This window comes from Prinia subflava, chromosome 27 (genome assembly GCF_021018805.1).
Source record: "Prinia subflava isolate CZ2003 ecotype Zambia chromosome 27, Cam_Psub_1.2, whole genome shotgun sequence".
Classification (NCBI taxonomy): domain Eukaryota; kingdom Metazoa; phylum Chordata; class Aves; order Passeriformes; family Cisticolidae; genus Prinia; species Prinia subflava.
In genome coordinates, this window is record NC_086273.1 from 1119080 (window position 1) to 1140693 (window position 21614).

Below are 21614 nucleotides of genomic sequence, written 5' to 3' on the forward strand. Positions count from 1 at the left end.
CAATTTCAGACATGGACACCTGGAGGGGAAGGACGGTTCTTTTCCGCGGGAAGGAAAGCACGGAACACCAGTGTTTGAGGGCAAGATGAAAGGGCCATTAGAGGCCATGGCCAGTCAGACCTCTCTGTCCTGGTAGCTTTTGTCTGAAAACAGCCCTGGGATATAGGGAATTTTGGTGGTGGAATCACAATTTTGGCCATTTTTGCATTGATAAGAATGACAATTCTTTGGAAGGAAAGCAGAGAGCCCAAGTGTTTCAAAGGCAGAAGAGGAGAGAGGTGGCTGCTAGGAGGCCAAGCCAGCCAGACCTGTGTGTCCTGGCAGCTTTTGTCATGGGGGAATCCTTGGATAGATGGAATTTGGGAGGAGGAATCTCAATTTTGACCTGAGAAAATCTGAAAAGAAAGATAGTTTTTCCCATAGAAAGGAAAGCACTGGGCCTCAGTGCTTGGAAAGCAGGTGAGAGGCAGCCCCCAAGAAGCCAAGGGCAGCCAGACCTGTCTGTCCTGGCAGCTTTCACTTGGGAGCAATCCTTGGATGTAAGGAATTTTAGAGGTGAGATCCCAATTTCAGCCATGGGTGTTGCCCTGTTCTTTTGGAAATTTTTTAGACTTCTGATGTTTACTTTCTTGGAGTCAAGATTCTCTCGGTTCTATCGATCTCTTAATAAAAAATAGATTTGTTTACCTAATGGTAGTTTTTTATTTACATTCCTTTCTGGAGGAGGAGAAGAATTCATTGACTCGCTGCTTGACCAGTGTGGGTCAAACCAGAGGGGTCGTGATCCTATCCTCCAATCCACACCTTGTGCCAAAAATGTATAAATATGAAAGAAAGTAAAGTTCTGCCCGTTCTTTCCTGCTGGGACATCTGTGAGTCGCGTGATTCTTTTGTGTCCAACTGTGTCTCCATGGGCACCTAGTCAAGACAGATGTTTTTTTCCTGTAAGAAAAAAAGCACAAGGTCCCAGTGCTTTGGAAGAAAATGAGAGGTGGCCACGCTTAGGCCAAGTCAGACAGACCTGTCTCTCCTGGCACCTTTTGTCTAGGGGTTGTCCTAGGTGGAAATTTGGCTGTGGGTGCCTGGACAGGAAGAAGAGTTCTCCTCATTAGCAAGGAAAGCACAGAACCCCAGTGTTTCACAGGCACATGAGTGCCACTCCTCAGAAAGCCAAGGCCAGCCAGACTTCTCAGTCCTGGCAGCTTTTGTCCAGGAGCTATGCTTGGATAAAGGGAATTCTGGAGGCAGATTCCCAACATTGGCCATGAGTGCCTGGTTGAAATAGCTTTTCTTTTTCCCATAAGAAGGAAAAGCACATGGTCCCAGTGTTTCAAAAGTAGAGGAGAGGTGGCCCCCGGGTGGCCAAGGCAGCCAGATCTGTCTCTCCTGACAGATTGAATCTGGGAACAATCTTTGCATAGAAGCAAATGTGGAGGAGGAATCCCAGCTTTGGCCATGGGCCCCTGCAGGAGAAGGACAGTTCTCTCCCACAGGAAGGAAAGCCCAGAGCCCCAGTGCTCCAGGGCCAGAGGAGAAGCAGCCCTCGACATGCCCAGGGCAGCCACACGTGTCAGGTGGGCCCCAGCAGGCCCAGCCAGCCAGAGCTGTTCCATGTTCCCTTGGTTTGGTGGGACCCCACAGGGTCACAATGCTCTCCTTGGTTCCAGGAGGCCCTGGAGGGTAACAATGTTCCCTTTTGCTTCTGCAGTGTCACAATGGTCCCAGCTTCCATCAGGCCTTGCAGTGTCACAATGGCTTTGTGGTTCCACAGAGCCCTGATGTGTCACAATGGCCCCTGGGCTCCACGCGCCCTCGCTGTGTCACAACGGCTCCTCCGTGACACCACGGGCTGCACAAGGTCACCAGGGACCCTTGGTTCCTGGGGAACCCCAGGTTTCACAATGGTCTCCTTGAGTCCATGGGGCACCACAGTGCACAGCCGGTGTGGTAACCCAGCTGTGATTGGCCGAGCAGTCAATCAATCACACTGCCAGGGCAGTGCTAGCCCAGCTCTGATTGGCTGAGCTGTCAATCAATCACAGAAGAGACAGCATTACCCCAGCTGTCATTGGGTCAGCTTTTAATCAATCACAAAGTAGCAGCAGTTGCTGCCTATGTAGACTCTGATTGGATAACCAACTGGAAGTCCCACCCAAGGGGCCGGCCCATGGAGGCCCATAGCCATTAAAAGCTGGAGCACGAGGCCAGCCCGTGGTGTGGTTCCTGCCTTCTCCTGGGGTTCCTGTGTGAGCGACGCTGGAACCCGTCCTTCTATAGATCTGCTGTCTTGCTGGTGTTCTCCATTTCTTCTTCTTCTAATCCTACTTACCTTACCGGGAACAATTTTGTTTTAGCCCTTGTCATCTAAAGGGTTAAAAGGTTTCTATGTTAAATGGAGTTTAGGGAGTTAATGCTATGATAAGAATTTTATGGTGAACTGCATGTTGTGTTAAGCCCTTTGCTAAGTTCCCTGACTGTCTGTATTTTGCCAGTAAAATGTTGTGTCATTGTGCTCTCTTAGCTCCGCTGGTTACAGCACGGTGCTGGTATCACCGAGGCTGTGGGTTCAATCCCTGTGTGGGCCATTCACTTTAGAGCTGCCCTTGATGATCCTTGTGGGGCCCCTCCTACCAAGAATATTCTCTGCCTCTGTCCATGTTGAGAATATCTGGTTGGTGTTTCTCCTGGGCTCCAGAGTCAAGTAAAGGAACCTTTGGTTGCCCCCAGCATTTCAGTGTTCTGGGGTGTTCCAGCCCTGCAGGCTCACAGTGGCCTCTTGTTTCCAGGAGGCCCCACAGAGTCACCCTGGCCCCTTGGTTCCGTGGGCCCCAGCAGTGCCACAGTGACCCCTTGGTTCCACAACTTCCCACAGTGTCACCCCGGCCCCTTGGTTCCAGCAGGATCTGCAGTGTCCCACAGGTTGATGACATTTGTCCTTGCTGCCCCTGCCATCCCAGTGCCCCACAAAGAGCCCCGAGGCAGCCGTGAGGGACAGGCCCTGCTGTCCCAGCCTGGGCTCAGGGCTTGGCCTTTGTGCTCTCTGCAGCCAGCCCAGGCCTTGCTCAGCATTGCAGTTCCCTGCTCACAGCCTTTGGCTCCCTGCACTCCTGGCCTCAAGGATCTGCTCTCAGCAGTCCCTGGGGAGCCTTGGGCAGTCCCTGCCCTCAGTGGGGCCCATTGATGCTCCAAGGGACTTGGAGTTTGGCTTCTGACTCCTTGAGCAGCTTCTCCAACCTTCTCTCAGTGCCTGAGGGTTCTGGACTCAGCCCCAAATCCAATGTGGAGTTCCTTAAAATACAGAAATCCTTCATGGGCTCTTTCTCTTCCTTCAATTGTTTTCAGGTCTCCAGAGCTGTGCAGCTGTTTGGAGTAAGTTTTGAGCTCCTTTAAGGAGGAAGATTTCAAAGTGAACCTCATTACTTTTTGTCCGTAATCAAGTGAGTATTTTTTTATTCGTCTGTTCAGAGAAGACCGGAGACCATTCCCTGGGTGATCTTTTACACTGGACTTCCACAAGAAATAGACTTTGGCCTGTTTAGGAGACTTACTCAGAGAGTTCCTTGGGAAGCAGCCCTTAAAAACAAAGAAGTTCAGGAAAGGTGGGTTATCACCGTGGAGGCCCAACCAGGAAAACAGACTGGGGACACAGATCTGGGTGCATCAACAGCAGCAGGGCAGAAGACCCTGCCCTTAGTTTATTTTTCCATTATATATCTGTGGCAAGGTGACCATGGATTGGAGAAGGGTATCGCCACCTCTCCTGTCACATTGGTCCAGGAGGCTGTCATTCAACCTCCCCTTCTCTTGGAGAAAGAATTCATAACATTGCCAATATTTACAAAACATGGTCCTGTGTTTACAATTCACCAGCGTGAGAAACTGCACGTTTCTCCTTTAATATGAACGCTCAGCAAACCAGGAAAATTCATGGCAACATCTCACCCTTTTAAGTATATTAAAAAAGAAAACAAAAAAAGAAAAATGAACAATTCTATGACAGGAAAAAAGAAAGAAAAAAAAACCTGTATAAAGTTCACCGACCTTCATTTAGGTGACGGTGTGAGGGCTACATGTTGGTCTGATTCTGCCTTTGCTACCCAGGGTTTCACCCTGAACCCCTTGCAATAATCTGCTCAAAATATCTCGAGCATAGTCTAACATAATTCAACCAACACCCTCATATATTTAAATTTTTATAAGATACAAGGGCATATTCGGTGCAAAAGGCAGGAGCATTCCAAGAAAAATTTAACTACTCAATTCAAAATTTCTGAACCCCAAAAGTTCTGTCCCAAAACCACAACCCCCAAACAACGTGCCCTTTCCCCACAGAGGTCACAATGGCTACCATACATAAAACTGAACCACAGCAAACAATTCCTCTGAGTCCATGATTAACAGTCCGCTGGCTCTCAGCATCACACTGCTTCAGTCAGTCCTTGTCCAGCAGCTCCACAGGATCCAAAGTCTCTATGGAGGCCATGTAGGAAAAGAGAAGATGCCAGTCCGTGTCCATGTCAATCAGATCTCGAAGAGGCTTCTCTGATGGGTGGCACTAGGGTGGCACAGGATGCACAAGGTTAAACGGGATCAGTCCAATGCACCTGAGGCAGCTCAGCAGACTTTCAGCGGCCGCCTTCTTAGCATGGATCGCAGAACCTGAGGATAGAGAACTTAGAAAACACAAATTGAGCAATTGACTTTTTCTCAAAGAATGCATGCAACATAGGATGTGGACGTAGAAACCCACTGCAAGGTCCAAGGAAAACTGACCATAGCTATGTGGCAACATCAACACTTCCTACACTTGAGATGATGGCTGTACACCAGCCAGAGAATTTTGCTCTTGTTCTAGAGCTTGGGAAACTGTTTTGTCCCCCTGACGTCTTCGTCTTTTTCTTCGCCTCCGAGTTTTCGGGCTTGGCGTGGGCTCGGCATGACCCACTGCTTTGCAAGTTTCTGCAGTATGGTCTGGACCCACACCTTGTGCGCAGAAAAACAAGGGAGTCACTTTCTGTGCCTCCTTTTCCTGTTCTCCACTAGGCTGAATATCTGCCTGTGTCTCATGTCCATCATTCTGCCTCTTTTCTGCCGGCTGTGAAGCAACTGTTGGGGTAATCACCATAGAATCACAGGTGTTTAGAACTGCACAGGTCTGGACCATCTCCAGGACAGTAGAAGTCTCTGGAATGGTTTCCAGGAGCCTCTGGCAAGCAGAATTAGCATGGCTTCTTGCTAATTGCTCCAAAATGATCATTCTTAAAGTGCTATCCTGGACTCTCATCTCTAAAAAATCCATCAGACGCACTATAAGTCGATGAAAAGGTTCACCTGGCTTCTGTGCTATATCTGAGAAGTCTTGCTTTGGGGAGAAGGATAACTTGGTTTTTATCAATGCAGATATCCCTATGTATCTGCACGAATCTAAGACAGTGCGAGAAAGGCCAGCTTGCACATCAGGGCAAGCATATTGACTCCTCCCCATAAGTAGGTCAACTCCGACCCCAAACAAGGGATTGTCTCGAGGCAGGTGTCTATTTACGACAGCCATTTGTCCAGCTAGGAATTTCCAATTTCTTTCAAAGGTAAAAACCTGTTGAGGTTCAAGCATCACTGTTGCAAAACCTCTTATTACATAAGGAAAGATCAGATTCTCAAATTCTGCACTGATCCATTGAATTGCCTCAGTGAAGCTTGTATTATTTTCTGCCACGTCCCTTGATAAGGGAAACGGGACTGCCCATGATGGGTCATCATGGCTATGATGCTGTGGAACCAAAACCACAGGTCCCTGAACTGGCTCGGGCAAAGCTGCATCTTCAGGCAGCAGCTCTGTTATCTCAGCAGCCTGATTCACCTGGGATGCAGGACTAAAAACCTCATCCGATTTCACGACAGGAAAAGCGTGCACCTCAGAAAACGCTTTTTCCCCGTTATCATCTCCCACAGCCGACCCGGCCCCGTAGGGGGGGTGGGCGGGGGACAGTGACTCGCTCAGACTCCTCTCTGGGTGGGGGGGCGATTGTCGCGCTGGGCAGGGAGGCGTGGCCGATCGGCCACAGCTTTCAGCTCCTGCCTGGCCAGCCGATGGGTCGGTGGCCAGGTCGGCGGCAGCAGCGGCAGCTGAGAGCCCCTCCCGCTCGGTGCGGGGGGGCATTCCCCGAGCGGCAGGGAGGGGACGCGCGGCAGTGCCGCGCGGTGGCGCTGGGGGGTCGCACGGCACGGGGGGCCCCGCAGCGGCGGGCAGCGTTGCGCCCAGCCCTCCCCCCGCGGCGCCGGACCGGCACCGGACGCGTGGGGCGGGGCGCGGCGCGGTGGGCGGCGGCGGCGACCCCGCGCACAGCATTTGGCGCGGCGGCGGGCCGGGGCAGGGAGGGGCCGTCCCCGCTGGGCTCGCCTGCCGAATCTTGCGCGGAGCAGGTCGCGGCGGGGCGGGGCGGGCCGGGGAGGCGGCGGCAAAGGGCGGCGCCGGCAGCGCCAGGGGCGGCGCGCACGGCGGCCCCCCCGGCTCCCCGCAGGGGGCCCGAGGCGGCGCAACTCCGCGCGGCAGCTGCAGGGCGGACCCCGCAGCGGTGGCGGGCAGCGGGGGAGTTGCCGCGGCACGGCGGCCCGGGGCGGCGTGGGCGATCCCCCGCGCTCGGCGTGGGACCCGATGCCGAGCGCTCCGCCCCCTTGGCACCCCAGCTCCCCGCCCGGCCAACCGCGCGGGGAGCGGACCGAAAAAAGCTTCCCCGCTCTTCCAAAAACCCCGCTGGGCGCGCCCAACCCCCGACATGGGGGTGGGGGTCTCCTGCATCGGCTCTAACCCTGCATCAGAGCAATCCTCGTCAGAAGCGACGGAGCTCGCAGGGGAGCCAGTCCTGCTTCCTGTCGAAAGCCCAGAATCAACTTCAAAGTCCTCTCCAGCCTCTTTTAGAAGTGGGAAGACTGTTCCCCAGGTCCCTAAGAGAGCGCTAGCTCTCATATTTCCGTTCAGAACGGATAAAAAAAGTTTTTCCGCCAGGGTTTTCCATGGATCGATTGAGAGTGCTTTTTCAGCACTATAAAAAATTCCAAGTTTCTTTCCCCAGCTAAACAGTTCTCTCACGTGTTTCCTGGTCAAGTCAGCGTCACAGGACAACAAAAAGGAGTGGAGCAGTTCCATCATCAATCGTTCTTCTGAGAACATCGTGGGTTTCTTCTTTTTGCAGCCGTAGAAGGCAGATTTTTTTCTTCTTTTTTCTTTCCTCACTAGCTTGCAACTTGACCACGTTGGGCGCCAGTTATCACCGTGGAGGCCCAACCAGGAAAACAGACTGGGGACACAGATCTGGGTGCATCAACAGCAGCAGGGCAGAAGACCCTGCCCTTAGTTTATTTTTCCATTATATATCTGTGGCAAGGTGACCATGGATTGGAGAAGGGTATCGCCACCTCTCCTGTCACATTGGTCCAGGAGGCTGTCATTCAACCTCCCCTTCTCTTGGAGAAAGAATTCATAACATTGCCAATATTTACAAAACATGGTCCTGTGTTTACAATTCACCAGCGTGAGAAACTGCACGTTTCTCCTTTAATATGAACGCTCAGCAAACCAGGAAAATTCATGGCAACAGTGGGTGAGCTTCAAAACAGAGATCTTGAGGGCACAGGAACAGACTGTCCTTATGGCCAAAAGACAAGTAAATGAGGCAAACATCCAGCCTGGATGTGTGATGAGATTTGGGAGGAACTTACGAATAAAAAGAAGATCTTCCGTCTTTGGAAGGAGTGTCAGGTCTCTCAGGAAGTATTTACGGGGACTGCTAGGGCATGTAGGAAAAAACTACAGAGGCCAAAGCTCAGTTTGAATTTAAAATGGTGATTTTTGTAAAGGAAAATCAAAAAATTTTTTTACAACTACATTAATGGTAGAAGGAAGGGTAAGACCAACCTTTGCTCCTTATTGTATGAGGGAGGGAACTTAGAAACTGCAGATAGGGAGAGGGGGGAGTGCTTAATGCCTTCTTTGTCTCAGATTTTAGTGGAAAGAAAACTTGCCTTCAGGACAACTGTCCTCTTGGGTTGGTTGATGGTATCAGGGAGCAGGATGGTCCCCCTGTTATCCAGGAGGAGGCAGTCAGAGAACTGCTGAGCCCCTTGGATGTTCATAAATCTCTGGGCCCAGATGGGATCCACCCCAGGGTGATGAGGGAGCTCTCAGATGAGCTTGTGAAGCCTCTCTCCATCATCCACCAACAGTCCTGTCTCACTGGTGAGGTTCCAGAGGACTGGAAACTGACCAATGGGACACCCATTCACAAGAAGGGTGGGAAGGAGGCTCCTGGTAATTATAGGCCAGTGAGCCTGACCTCAGTACCCAGTAAAGGAATGGAGCAGTTTATACTGAGTGTCATCATGCAGCACCTACAGGATGGCCAGGCTGTCAGACCCAGCCAGCGTGGGTTTAGGAGGGGTAAAGGGAGTCGGTCGTGTTTGACCAACCTGCTCTCCTTTAATGAGCAGGTGACCTGCCTGGTGGATGCAGGAAAGGCTGTGGATGTTGTCTGTTTGCACTTCAGCAAGGCCTTTGGCCCTGTGTCCCTCAGCACACTCCTGAAAAGCTGGCAGCCCACGGCTTGGACAGGAGCACTCTTTGCTGGGTTAGGAACTGGCTGCATGGCCGGGCCCACAGAGTGGTGGTGATGGTGCTGCATGCAGCTGGTGGCCAGGGAGCAGTGGTGTTCCTCACGGGTCTGTGCTGGGGCCAGCTCTGTTCAATATTTTTATTGATGGCATGGATGAGGGGATTGAGTCTTTCATTGGTAAATTTGCAGATGACTAAGCTGGGAGCGTGTGTCAATCTGCTGGAAGGGAAGAGGGCTCTACAGAGAGACCTGGAATAGTTGGATAGATGGGCAGAGTCACATGGGATGAAGTTTAACAATTCCAAGTGCCAAGTCCTGCATTTTAGCCACAATAACCCCTGCAGCACTCCAGGCTGGGGACAGTGTGGCTGGACAGTGGCCAGGCAGAAAGGGACCTGGGGGCACTGGTGACAGTGACTGAACATGAGTCAGCAGTGTGCCCTGGTAGCCAGGAAGGCCAATGGCTCCTGTCCTGGGTCAGGAATGGTGTGGGCAGCAGGAGCAGGGAGGTCATTCTCTCCCTGTACTCGGCACTGGTGAGGCCACACCTCGAGTGCTGTGTCCAGCTCTGGCCCCTCAGTTTAGGAAGGACGTTGGGACATTTGAGCACGTCCAGAGAGGGAACGAGGCTGGTGAGGGGCTTGGAACACAAGCCCTGTGAGGAATGGCTGACGGAGCTGGGGTTGTTTAGCCTGAAGAAAAGGAGACTCAGGGCTGACCTTATCACTCTCTACAACTCCCTGAAAGGTGTCTGTGGTCAGGTGGGGTTGGTCTCTTTCTCCAGGCAGCAACTGACAGAATAAGAGGAGCCAGCCTTAAGCTGTGCCAAGGGAAATACAGGTTGGATATTGGGTAAAGTTTTTCACAGAAAGAATAATAAAGTACTGGAATGGCCTGCCTGGGGAGGTGGTGGAGTCACCATCCCTGGATGTATTTGCAAAAAGACTGGATGTGGCACTCGGTGCCGTGGTTTAGTTGAGGCATTTGGACGTGGGTTGGTCTCGATGACCTTGAAGGTCTCTTCCAACCCAGTGATTCTGTGATTCTGTGACACCACAGGGGTGGCAGCCCCAGCGTTCCCCTTTCTGTGACACCACAGTGGTGGCAGCCCCAGCATTCCCTCCATGGAAATGCTCCAAGGGAAGTGTCCAGAGCCACGTCCACTGGACAGAGCTGACCGGCCACTGACCACCCCGGCCTGGGCTGATGTGGATTCCTCTGCAGAGAGCTCAGGGAAGGTCCCCTTGGCCACCTCCACAGTGCCACAGCTGAGTGTCAGATGCAGTTACAGAGCTCTGCCCAGAGCTGCCAGAGGGAGTTAATTTAAAAAAAAAAAAAGAAAAGAAAACAGATAGAAAACCCAAAAAACCCCATACGAGAACAAAAAGACCCACCCCCAATGAAAAAGAAAAAGACTCCCAAAAAAACAAGAAATAAAAAAGCTAAAGAACAAAAACAAAAAACAACAACCACAAAAAAAAACCAAAAACCAAAAAACAAAACAAACCAAAACAAAACAAAGTAAAAACCAACAACCCTAAAAACAAACAAAAAAAAAACCAAAAAAAACCCAACCAAAAACAACCCCACAAAAAACCCAAAACACCCAGAAATAAAAACGAGAAAAAGAAACAAGAAAAATAACTTTCCCCTGGCAAAGTAGTTTTATCTTTCAGTTCTCACATGTGCACACACAAAAGACCTGGGGCTTTTTTGCAGGAAAAGCAGGTTTGGACAGGCTTCAGTAGAACTGTTCTCATCTAGGTGAAAAATGCCCCTTTGGCAGCTGCAGGGCCTTTGGAAGTGCAGACCCTCAATATCAAGGAGAGAAAAGGGCTCTGAATTCCCCTGCCCTGACACACAAACCCTGTTCTCAGGCTGCTTCACACACAGGATCCTTCTGGAGGACTGTGCAAAGCTGACAGTCAGCTCTGGCTTCTCCATATTCCATGTCCTAACACTGCCTGGGAGAAGAAATTTCGGGTCAGCTCTGGTGGCACAATCCCTGCTGGCCCAGGGCAAAGTGCCAGGAAGGTCTTTGCGTGCCCAGGCTTTGCTGCAGCCGAGGAAATCTCCTGGCTCAGGGTCACCTTTCCTGCTCAGCCAGACCCGCCAGTGCCCCAGCAGCAGCAGAGAATGGAAGCATTGCCACGGGCTGGACTAGCAGGGGGAGATTTCCCCCTGGAGAGAGGCTCATGTTGCAGTTTTTGCCTTCAGGCAGCTCCAGATCCCTCAGCTTTGGTTGCACAGCAGCTGGAAATGGACGGGCAGGAGCTCTGTTCATGCCCAGCCACAGCAGGTGACAGCAAGGACAGGGCCTGGCAGTGTGACATTTGTAGGCAGCTCCTTCAGCAAAAGCTGAGGGCTGGAACTCTGTGCAGGAAACACCCCAGGGGGTCTCTGCACCCAGGCCAAAAGAACAAAGTTTCGGTTCTGGCCTGGCTAGGGAGCACCAACATGGTTCCTTTTCAGGCCAAGGTTCCATTGCCGGCTGTTCTCCGAGCCCCAGAGGAGAGCCCAGGGGGCCAAGGAACTGTGAGCGGGGACTCTGCAGGAGCCGGGACAGCGAGAGAGCCCGGGCTGAAGGTCAGCCCCGGGACGGGCAGGGCCTGGGAGGGGGCACAGCCCGGGGGTCCCGCAGAGCCTCCCTGCTGCAAAGGCCCGGCTGGGACAGCGGGGCAGCTGCCGGGAGCCGTGTGCCAGGGCCGGGCCGCGGGTGGATGTTCAAAGTGCCTCCAGGGGAGCAGCTTTTGTCCAGATCCGGGGCCATTCCCGTGGGGTTGGGGTCCCTGGGAAGGCACAGGAGGACAGGGTGGAAGTGGTTGGGTTTTGGGTTTGGTTTTCGCATTATTTTTTGTGGTGGGGTGATGGCTGGTTGGGATTTTAGTGTTTTGTGGGTGGATACAGGCAATGTTTTTTATGTGAAATGTGCCCCGCAGGGCGGCCCCAGTCGGGCTGTGGGAGCCGGGAGCGGCCGCCCGGGCCCGGAGCCGCCGCCTTGGGCCGGGAGCCCCCCGGGCAGAGCTCTGTGCTCAGGGCCAGGCCCGGGCGTCCCAGGGAGCGCTCGGCGGCCCGTGGGCCCCTGGCTCAGGCGGGTGTGTGTGGCCGGGCTGCGAGGGGATCATCCAGGCTCTGGCCGGGCTGGGCCGGGCAAAGGCTGAGGGAGAGCGGGGGAAGCGTTGGCACAGAGGCTTCGGGCTCCCCGTGCCCCCCTGGCTACGCAGCCGGGCTCGGGGGCCGCCTCGCTCAGAGCCAGCCCCGGCTGCGGGGGTCCCCGGGGGCCCTGGGGAGGGGGCGGTGGGGGCTGGCAGAGCTCTGTGCCCGGGGCTGGGCGCGGCTGCCCAGGGAGCGGAGGATGCAGGGTCCCCCCGTGGTGAGACTTGCTCTGCCCAGCTCAGGGGCTGCACTGCCAGCCCAGAGGCACCTGGGGATCGCCTGGTACCAGCAGGGCTGGGAGGGAAACACAGGAATGGGGGTGGCAGAAACGGGCAGTGCGAGAGCTGGGGCTGTTCCAGAAGCCTGGACATGTTGGGAGCATGGACAAGGGGGACCCATGGATACCCCAGGACCCTGAAACGGGGACCCCAGACAGTGCTGAGCCCTGGGACACCTGTGGGTGAGCCCAGAGAAAGGCAACCTCCTTGATTCCCAGGAACCACAGCAGCCCAGAGAGGGGAAACACTAATACAAACTTGATCTGCAGCAACCCTGACAGGGGGTGATGTCCAGGACGTCAAATTGCAGACACCAGAGAGGGGAAACTGATGGTTGGTTGTTTTTGCTGAATCTTGGTCATTTGTGTATTTTGGGGCAAGGAATTGTTTTCTTTTGGAGGTCTATAAGGGCACCAGAAGCCCAGTGACTTCTAGAGATGGACTTGGGCAGGACAAAGCCCCTAACCCAATGTGCTCATACATTGTATTTTTACCCAAAGCAGGATTTCTCATTCCCAAACCTTGGCCAGATGGAGAACAAGGCTGCAAGGAAGAGAAAGCTGTCCCGGGAAAGCCAGGCAGGTGAGGAGGAAGTCACTGTCCCTTTCCCCCTCTCCCCTGCTCCATCTCCCAGCCCACCATGGCCTCCGGCTGCAGGACAACCCCGCTGCCGACGCCGTCCTGCTGGGGCTGCACTGGGGGGATCTCCTTCCCCTTCCCTCTGGCACAGAGGCAAATCCCATCCTGTCCTTGTCCTTCCTCTCCCAGAGAAGGAGCTGAGGATGGAGACCAGGGAGGACAAATCCCCGCAGCAGAACCTCATGGAAGAGGCCATTGTGAGTGACTCCACAGTGCAGGCATCCAACCGGAAGAAAAAGCCCAGGAGATCCCTCAGGAGGAGGGGCTCCAAACCCATCCCAGGGTGCTCCAAGGAGGAAAGACCCACCCTGTTCCAAGGAGGTGGACAGAGCTTCAGCCAGGGCTCTGGGCTGGTGGTCCATGAGGAGCTTCACAATGGGGAGAAACCCTACAAGTGCTTGGAGTGTGGGAAGGGCTTCAGGAGGAGCAACAGCCTGATCCAGCACCAAATGATCCACATTGGGGAATGGTCCTTTGAGTGTGGGGAATGTGGGAAGGGCTTCAGCTGCAACTCCCTCCTGATCCGCCACCAGAGGTCCTACACCGGGGAGAGGCCCTTCTGGTGCCCCGAGTGTGGAAAGGGCTTCAAGAGAATCTCCCACCTCAAAACCTACCGGCACATCCACACCAGAGAGAGGCCCCATGAGTGTGGAGCATGTGGGATGAGCTTCAGCCAGAGCTCCAACCTGATCTGCCACCAGAGGATCCACACCAGGGAACGACCCCATGGGTGTGGGCAATGTGGGAAGAGCTTCAGCCGGCGCTCCAGCCTCATCTGCCACCAGAATATCCACGCTGAGGAAAGGCCATATAGGTGTGGGGAATGTGGGAAGGGCTTCAACCAGAGGTCCCAACTGATCACCCACCAAATGATCCACACTGGGGAGAGGCCCTATGAGTGTCCCCAGTGTGGAAAGATCTTTCAGACCAGCTCCACTCTCCTCATGCACCAGCGCATTCACACAGGTGAGAGGCCATTCCGCTGTCCCGACTGTGGGAAGGGTTTCAAGCACAACTCCAACCTCATCAGGCACCGGCGCATCCACACTGGGGAGAGGCCCTACAAGTGTCCCCAGTGTGGGAAGAGCTTCACCCAGAGCTCTAACTTGACCCAACACCTACGGAGGCACCGGTGAGGGAAGCCCTGCGAGTGCCCTGGCTGTGGGAAGAGCTTCATGTGCTTCATCTGCTCACCCGCCATCAGAGGACCCACATTGGGAAGAGCCCTGCTGACTCACATTTCGTGTGATCCATGCTGGGTAGACACCTGTTCCTCTCCCTGCCCCTGGCAATAATGTGAGGTGGGATTGAAGAGCGTGATGGTCTGGCCATGGCCCTGTGACTGTGTTTGATCCCATCTCAGGTCATTTCCAGGGGCAGGAAAAGAACTCTCTCTCTCCCCCAAGAAGAAGGGTCTCCTTTCCAGAAAGAAGGAAATAAGTGGGAAGGAAGAACCAGTTGTTTTTGTTGTTGTAGTTTTGCCTGTATATTGTTTGTCTTACCCTTCTGTTTATCAATATTGTTTCTGTTCCTATTTGTTCCTTATCTTGTTGCTGTCCCCAGTAAATTGTTCTTCTCCCAGCCTGGCATCTTTGCCTTTTGTACTTTCAGGGGGAGGCTGGAGGGCAGCAAGCGGCAGCACAGTTTTAGCGGGAGCAGGACATTGGGGAATCCCATTCCTAAAGCCCAGCCCATGGAAACCAAGCATCCCAGCTGGTGCCAGCCCTGGCTGCCCTGGCAAAGAGCCTTGGGAGCGGGTCCCTGGCTGGGGCTGTGGGAGCCTCTTCCCTCTGGTGCCCAGGGACAAGAGTGCAGGGAATGGCTGGAGCTGAGTCGGGGCAGGTTTGGGTTGGATGTGAGGAGAAGGTTTTTCCCCCAGAGGCTGCTGGGGCACTGAACAGGCTCCCAGGGAAGGGTCCCAGCTCCAGGGCTCTCTGAGCTCCAGCAGCGTTTGGACAGCGCTGCCAGGCCAGGCTGGGATTGTTGGGGTGTCCTGAGCAGGGCCAGGAGTTGGACTGGAGGATCCTGAGGGGTCCCTCCCAACTCAGCCAATTCTGTGGTTCTGGGATGCCATGGGAATGGGAATGGGACTGCCAATGGTTGCCATGGCAACAGACTCTGGCTGCAGGGCTGAGCTGGTGTCCATGGCAACCACCCCTGGCATGGGGTCTGCATGGGGCTGCCAAGGGACTGAGCATGGCAACAGGGGCTGGTGGTGGTTGCCATGGAAACTGACCATGGCAACAGGGGCTGTGGTGATTGCCATGGAAACTGACCATAGCAACAGGGGCTGGTGGTGGTTGCCATGGAAACTGACCACAGCAATGGGCCCTGGTGATGTTTCCTGTTTAGGAACCGAGTTGACCCAGGCCCTCAGAGGGGTTCCAGTGGGACTTTCCAGGAGTCTCCAGGCTGTCCAAGAGCTGGAATGTCACAGGCACAGACAGGGGCTCCATGGAGACCTCCCAGGGCTTTCTGGGCATGGTAAAGTGTCACAGTGGACACGGGAAGAACCACACGAGGACACGCTGGTGAGCGAAGCAGGAAAAAAAGGGCGAGTTTATTTACAAAACCCAGTTTTATACATTTCCCATGGTGCCCGTGGATTGGAGGATGGAATTCCACCTCTCAATCCACGTTGGTTGAGCTAACTGTCAATCACATTTCTCCTCCTACCTAGAAATATGTAAACAATAGAAGACAGTTAGCAAAACATGGCCAGTGTTTATAGTAGAAAATGTGATAAGGTGAAATTTCTGACTCCAATATGAAGAATATAAGAGAAGGCTTAAAAAGGTCTTCAAAACCAGGGTGACATCTCACCCTTTTTATCTTTAAAAAAAGAAAAAGGAGAAAAAGAAAAATGAACAATTTTTACAATGGAAAAAACTGTACAGAGTTCAATGATTATCCATGGAGGAATCATCAGAGCGATCACTCGCGTCATCTGCGTCCGAGTCATCGCCCAAGGATTCATCCATTTGATGACCTTCCGTCTGGTCACGGCCTCCATCTCGCCTATCGGCCGGATTCTGCCTCTGCTGTCGCAGGTCAGGACGGACACACTTTGAAGGTACCCTGCGTGCCCCAGTATCTGTGGACATGCATGCATACCCACGCCCCATAACGATCAGGTCATAGGGTCCTTCCCATTGTTTGGTAACTAAATTCCGGACCCGAACCTTCGCTCGAGGCTGATGCGTGTCATCTGAAGCCTGCAATGAGAGGAGGTGGTTTACAATCACAGGGTTACTTGAGTTCTGCGGAACTGTAAGGTAATTGATGGTGTACAATGCTTTGGCCAAGCGACTGTGTGGTGTTTCACCCTGCATTCCCCGTTTTTGCTTCTGGAGGACATGCTTGAGAGTACCATGAGCACGCTCTACAATTGCTTGTCCTGTTGGAGAATGAGGGATGCCAAAGTTGTGAGTCACACCCCATGCCTGTAGGAACTGCCGTACCTGTTGAGAGGCATAAGCAGGGCCATTGTCAGTTTTCACGACGGAAGGTATGCCTAGTACAGCAAAGGCCTGCCTCCAGTGGGCAATGAAATCGCGGGCTTTCTCTCCAGTGTGAGCCGAAGCCCACATCGCAGAGGAGAATGTGTCCACCGTGACATGCACATACTTGAGCCGGCCAAACTCGGCGACCTGGGTGACATCGGTCTGCCAAAGCTCCAAGGCCTTAAGGCCCCTGGGGTTAACCCCTGCCGGCAACGGCACACCAAGAGCGTGACAGTCGTCACAAGAGTCGACAATGTCACGAGCCTCAGTGGCCATCAGGTGAAACTGCTTCTGCAGCTTATGCGCATTTTGGTGGAAGAACCCATGCGATGCCTTGGCCTGTGCGAGTGTGTCAGGCTGAGGAGCAACCCATGCTGGGTTAGCCAGCTTGTCAGCCCTTGCATTACCTTCCGCTACGAAGCCTGGCAAATTTGTGTGACTTCGAACGTGCAGAACGTAATAGGGATGAACCCTGGACTGAATTGCACACCACAAGGTCTTCAGCAGATGAAACAAGGCAGGGTTACTGACTTCCTTCAAAACTGAATACCCTAATCGCCGTGCAATGTCGGCAACATAAGCTGAGTCCGTGACCAGACTGAAGGGTGTCTGAGAGAATTTTTCGAATGCCATGACGGCAGCCTTTAGTTCAACCAGTTGGGCTGACCCGTCCTCATGGCCTTCCAAAATCTGCCATTCAGATCCATCCTTCCAGGTAATAATGGCTTTTCCTGTTTTGCCTGAACCGTCAGTGAAGACGGTGGGTCCTTGCACTGGCTCTTGGCTATTTTTGGGTCGTAATGAAAATCGAGTATCTTTTGCCACTTGCAATAGCTTGTGGCTGGGCAGATGATAAGTGATCTGCCCTGAAAAACCCTCTAGAGCACTTTGTAGCGAAACGTTGTTTGCATAGCTCCAATCAAATTCCTCCCTCTGAACCGGGAGTATGATCTTTGAGGGATCTGCACCCATCAATTGTAAGCAGCGTTGTCGACACTTGATTATCAAGTGCGCAATCAATTCAAACAACGCAGTTGCCGTCTTGTGCGGCTGATGAGGCAGGAAGACCCAGCACTAGACCCTCCCCATGAGGAAAGCACTCATGCCATCACCCAAAGGACCAAAGGCATCCAAGGGGACCCTGTGTATCTTGTCCGAATTTATGAGGACAGATTCTGCTGTGCAGACGTCAACACCCGCTGAGCCGCGGGTGCTGGCTGCAAGCCTGCTAAGCAGACCTCCATCGGTTCGGGTGGGGGCAGAGACACTTGTGTCTGAGCGCGTCTCTGCTTCGCACTGCGTTTCGTGTTTCCCGACACCAGAAGGGGATGGCCATTGGTATGCACCGTCGCCCTGCAATTATTTGCATAGTGATTTGGTTTTCCACATCGAGCGCACAGAAACAAGGGGGCCGTGGTTTTTTGCACTTTCTTCCCCTGTTTTTTCCTGGTTTTGGGACTGCCCTGCTGTTGCAGCCTGCCCTGAGGGCCCATCCAAGCAGGCTGCATCACAGGGGCCATGGCTGGTTGTACAGCCATAGCCACAGGTGACTGCACAGCATCAGCCAAGGCAACAAACTTGCGGCTACATGTGCTTATCTTTGCACAGGCCTCTGCCATCTGAGCGATGGACGGATCACCAGGAAGTGTGTCGATGATCCTCCTGCAATCAGTATTGCAGTTGCCTTGGCCCAGGTGCTTAAGTAATACCTTCCTATGCTCAGGATCACCGACCTGCTTTTCCACTGCAGCAGTCAGCCTTCCTGCAAAATGCAGGAATGGCTCATCAGCTCCTTGAACAATTGTGGCAAACGATTCCTCTGGAGCAGCCATTGCTATGGTCTGAACCAGAGCTGCCATGCCTACCTGCTGGCACTGCTCAAGCACCAAGGGCGCAAACCCAACTTGTCCATTGGCATCGGCATAATTTCCAATGCCCAGCAGCTTATTGGTATCAACCGTGCGCCTGACATCAGTTGGGCCTAATGTGGCATTTTGCTCCACTGTGCTGTTTGCTAATTGACTCCATTTTGATTCGAAAATTTCATATTCGACAGGTGGAAACAGAGCCCGAGCTAGACTCCGGATGTCGTAAGGTGTTAAAAGATGACCGTTGAAAAACCTGAGCATCTGCATCACTTCACTAGACCCCAGGCCATATTTCCCCACCTTATCACGAAGCTCCATCAAGGCTTTCCAATGCAAATGCTGGTGGGTGTTATGGGTAACACCTGTTATGACAGGGGAAGCCTGGAGACCTCCTGGTAGGGTGGCAGGACCTGCCACATCCCGTCCCGTGGGGTCCACAGGGACAGAGGCAGACACTTGGCTGGGGGCCAGCTGAATGCCAGACACCGGAGGTCCAGCGGCGTCAGAAACAACAGCAGTAGAGCTAATCTTTTCAGACTCCGGAGGACGATGTGTACACATGCATTCCTCCACTTCCTCCATCTTGACTCTAACTTCCCCCCAAAATCGCTGCTGGTCCTTTGGCCGCACTGTGACATTACAGGGAGGGAGTGTCCAGGTGGAGGATCCCAGAGCGCAGGGTCTCTTGGCCCTGGGAAGGGCCGGCCGGACCCCAGCTGCGTGCCCACCAGCGCTGAAATTAAAAACTGTAGCGCCTGCTCCCATCGCAGGCGCAGCGCCGGTGGGAGGCTGCGGGGGCGGGCCCGCTGGCGCTTCCGCAGCCCCGGCGGTGCCTGTGCCCGCCGCAGCACGGGTATAGGGCTCTTCAGTAGGTGTAGGTTCCGATAGAACCCCCGAGTCCCATGCAGGCTGATTACAATGTGCTGGGACGGGTGCGGCTGGCGGAGCTTTCGCTCCACTGTGCGCCGTGCTCAAGGGCGCCTGTGCACTCAGCGCGGGGGGGGGGGACGGGGGGCGGGCACCGGCGCTGCCCGCGGGGCTGTGTCCCCGTCTCGCGCCGCGATCAACAGCGCAGGCGCGGTTCGCGGGACTGCACCCTCTCCGCGCGCCGTGCTCAGCACCGCAGGCGCGGCCGGTGCAGTGGGGGGGGGACCCAGGAAGGGAGCGGGGATCGGCGCCGCTCCGCCCTTGCCCGAGCCAGCCGCCGCTCGGTCCGGGATCCCGCCGAGTAAGGTTTCACCGAGGCTCCTCCGGCCAATAGCAGGCGGCAGGCCCCCCGACAGGGAATGCACGGACTGCCCACCCAACAGGATGGGGGCCGGCGAAGAGCCGATACAGGCCCCGCCTCCAGCGGCGCCCGCCCCCTGCACGCTCTGCAGAGTCGGCGCAGGCGCAGAGGCGCCCAAGGAGCCACCCTCGGCGCCCAAGTGGGGCTGCGCGGGGGGTGGCTCCACCCTTGACGTATCCAGAGGATACGTCGTGGAAGTTCCGCATTTCGGGCAGAGCATGGTAATAGAATCATGCTCTACAAGGGGCGGGGCCCGCGCCGCGGGTTCCTCCCCGCCCGTCAGTGCTGGGAAGGCCTGAATGGAAGGCTCTTCCATCCCCACTCTCCGGCGCTGTGGCGCATGAGTGGGCGGGGCCGGCCGTGACGACTGCGGGGCCCCGCCCTCTCGCTGTTCGAGCGGCCGGGGTCGGCTCAGGCTTCCTTTGTTCCCCAAAAATTCGAAATCCGAATCGGAGAGGAGCAAATCTTCCAGCGCATCAGCTGGAGGGGGAGGAAAAGAATCCTCTGACCTCGGAGACAGGGGGTCGAGCTCGGACGGAGATCCCACGTCCGACACCGCGGCCGCGTCCCTTTGCGGCCCCCCACCTACCACCGGAGAGGGAGGGTCGCTCAGAGAATCTGCCGAGATCTCCGAGCTAGCGGGATCCATTTCCCGGAAAAAGAGATCAATCTTTCGCCACACAACCAACAACCTGGCTGCCTCCAGCATGAGGAAAGAAGAGAGAAGATCCATGAGGCACTCCCCCAAGCTGCCCCACACCTCCCCAGAAAATGCGTCCGCCGGATCGCTAAAGAAGCCACTCCCCCGGGCCCATTCAAACAAACCCTGAAGTTCTGCCCAGGAAACAGGAACGTGCTTTCGTTCCATAATAGACTTCCAGACATCCAAAGCTATGGAGTCCTCTTTCAAGACCATATCAAAAGGCATTGTGCAGCAGAAAAGAGGGGGTAAACCCGCCAAACAGAGCCACAGAGCCTAGGGAAGGAGTGAAAGGCACTACAGAGCCACAGAGCCTAAGCAAAGAGTGAAGGACCCGACAGAGCTCACCCAGACAGTCCTACCACACACGTCAGGGTCACCAGATGTCACAGTGGACACAGGAAGAACCACACGAGGACACGCTGGGGAGCGAAGCAAGAAAAAGGGGCAAGTTTATTTACAAAACCCAGTTTTATACATTTCCCATGGTGCCCGTGGATTGGAGGATGGAATTCCACCTCTCAATCCACGTTGGTTGAGCTAACTGTCAATCACATTTCTCCTCCTACCTAGAAATATGTAAACAATAAAAGACAGTTAGCAAAACATGGCCAGTGTTTATAGTAGAAAATGTGATAAGGTGAAATTTCTGACTCCAATATGAAGAATATAAGAAAGGCTTAAAAAGGTCTTCAAAACCAGGGTGACAAACTGTTGCAGCCGGGAAGCCTGGTAGGCTCCCGTGGCGGTCAGTTGCTTAAGGGCAGAAATGCCTAGTCATGGTGACTAGGCCAAAATAACCCTTCTCCCGCGCTTGGACCCTCGCTTATCTCCCTGTAAGACAATAGGTCACTTTGTACCCTGAACCATACCATTGGACACCTTTTCAAAACCTCTGTACCCTATAAAAACCCCACTTTCCCCCAGCTCAGTAGAAGCCGCTGTCCCTAGAACCCTTCACCGAAGAAGCTAATAAAGATTCATCTGTAGAACTCCATACAGCGCTTCTCCTCTCTCTCCCTGCGTCTGCCAAGGCACCTTAGCAAGCTTATGAGCTGAGAATCACTGCTAAAGAGCTGATCACTGCTAAGAGCTGAATATCACTATAACTAAGCTTGCTAAGTGTTGCCTGTGCCCGGGAGTCTTGCCGGAGTTGCTTGGACAGGGGGGTACGTAAGTGCACCCCTAACCAGGACCAACAAAGGCAGCCGAGACACCGACTGAAGCTACCAGGGAAAAACAAAACCAAACGCTGAGGCTGCTAAATCCGTGAGGGCACAAAGGAAGCAAACCTGTTGCTGCCACCTCTGAGGTGTCATCAAGGCAGCAAAACTGGGGCTGCCACCACTACGGTGTCCAAATGGGAGGATTGCTGGGGATTCCAGTGCTGTAGTGTCAATGAGCCTAGCCCTTTTCAAGGGCTCTCCAGCTCCCTGCCAAGGGGCCTTTTTCACAGGGCTGCCAAAAGTGCTCTTTTCTTTTTGAGAAAAGGCTGTTGTCAAACTCCTTTAGCTGCACATGTTCCTCATAAATGCTGATTGCTTGCATTCTCAGGTGCTGTGTATTTACAGGTGAA

The 21614-nt window shown here is 54.1% G+C and overlaps 1 protein-coding gene across 1 annotated transcript; it reads left to right on the top strand.

The window, feature by feature from the left end:
- The first annotated feature begins 12298 nt into the window (after window positions 1–12298).
- LOC134562407 (zinc finger protein 391-like) lies at window positions 12299–14229 on the top strand. The gene has a single exon (XM_063419795.1). The coding sequence runs from the start codon at window positions 12478–12480 to the stop codon at window positions 13813–13815; it is 1338 nt and encodes a 445-aa protein (XP_063275865.1). The 5' UTR covers window positions 12299–12477; the 3' UTR covers window positions 13816–14229.
- The last annotated feature ends 7385 nt before the right edge of the window (window positions 14230–21614 follow it).

Coding starts and splice junctions, on each gene's coding strand:
- LOC134562407 (XM_063419795.1), top strand. CDS start 12,478: ATGGACTTGGGCAGGACAAAGCCCCTAACCCAATGTGCTCATACATTG.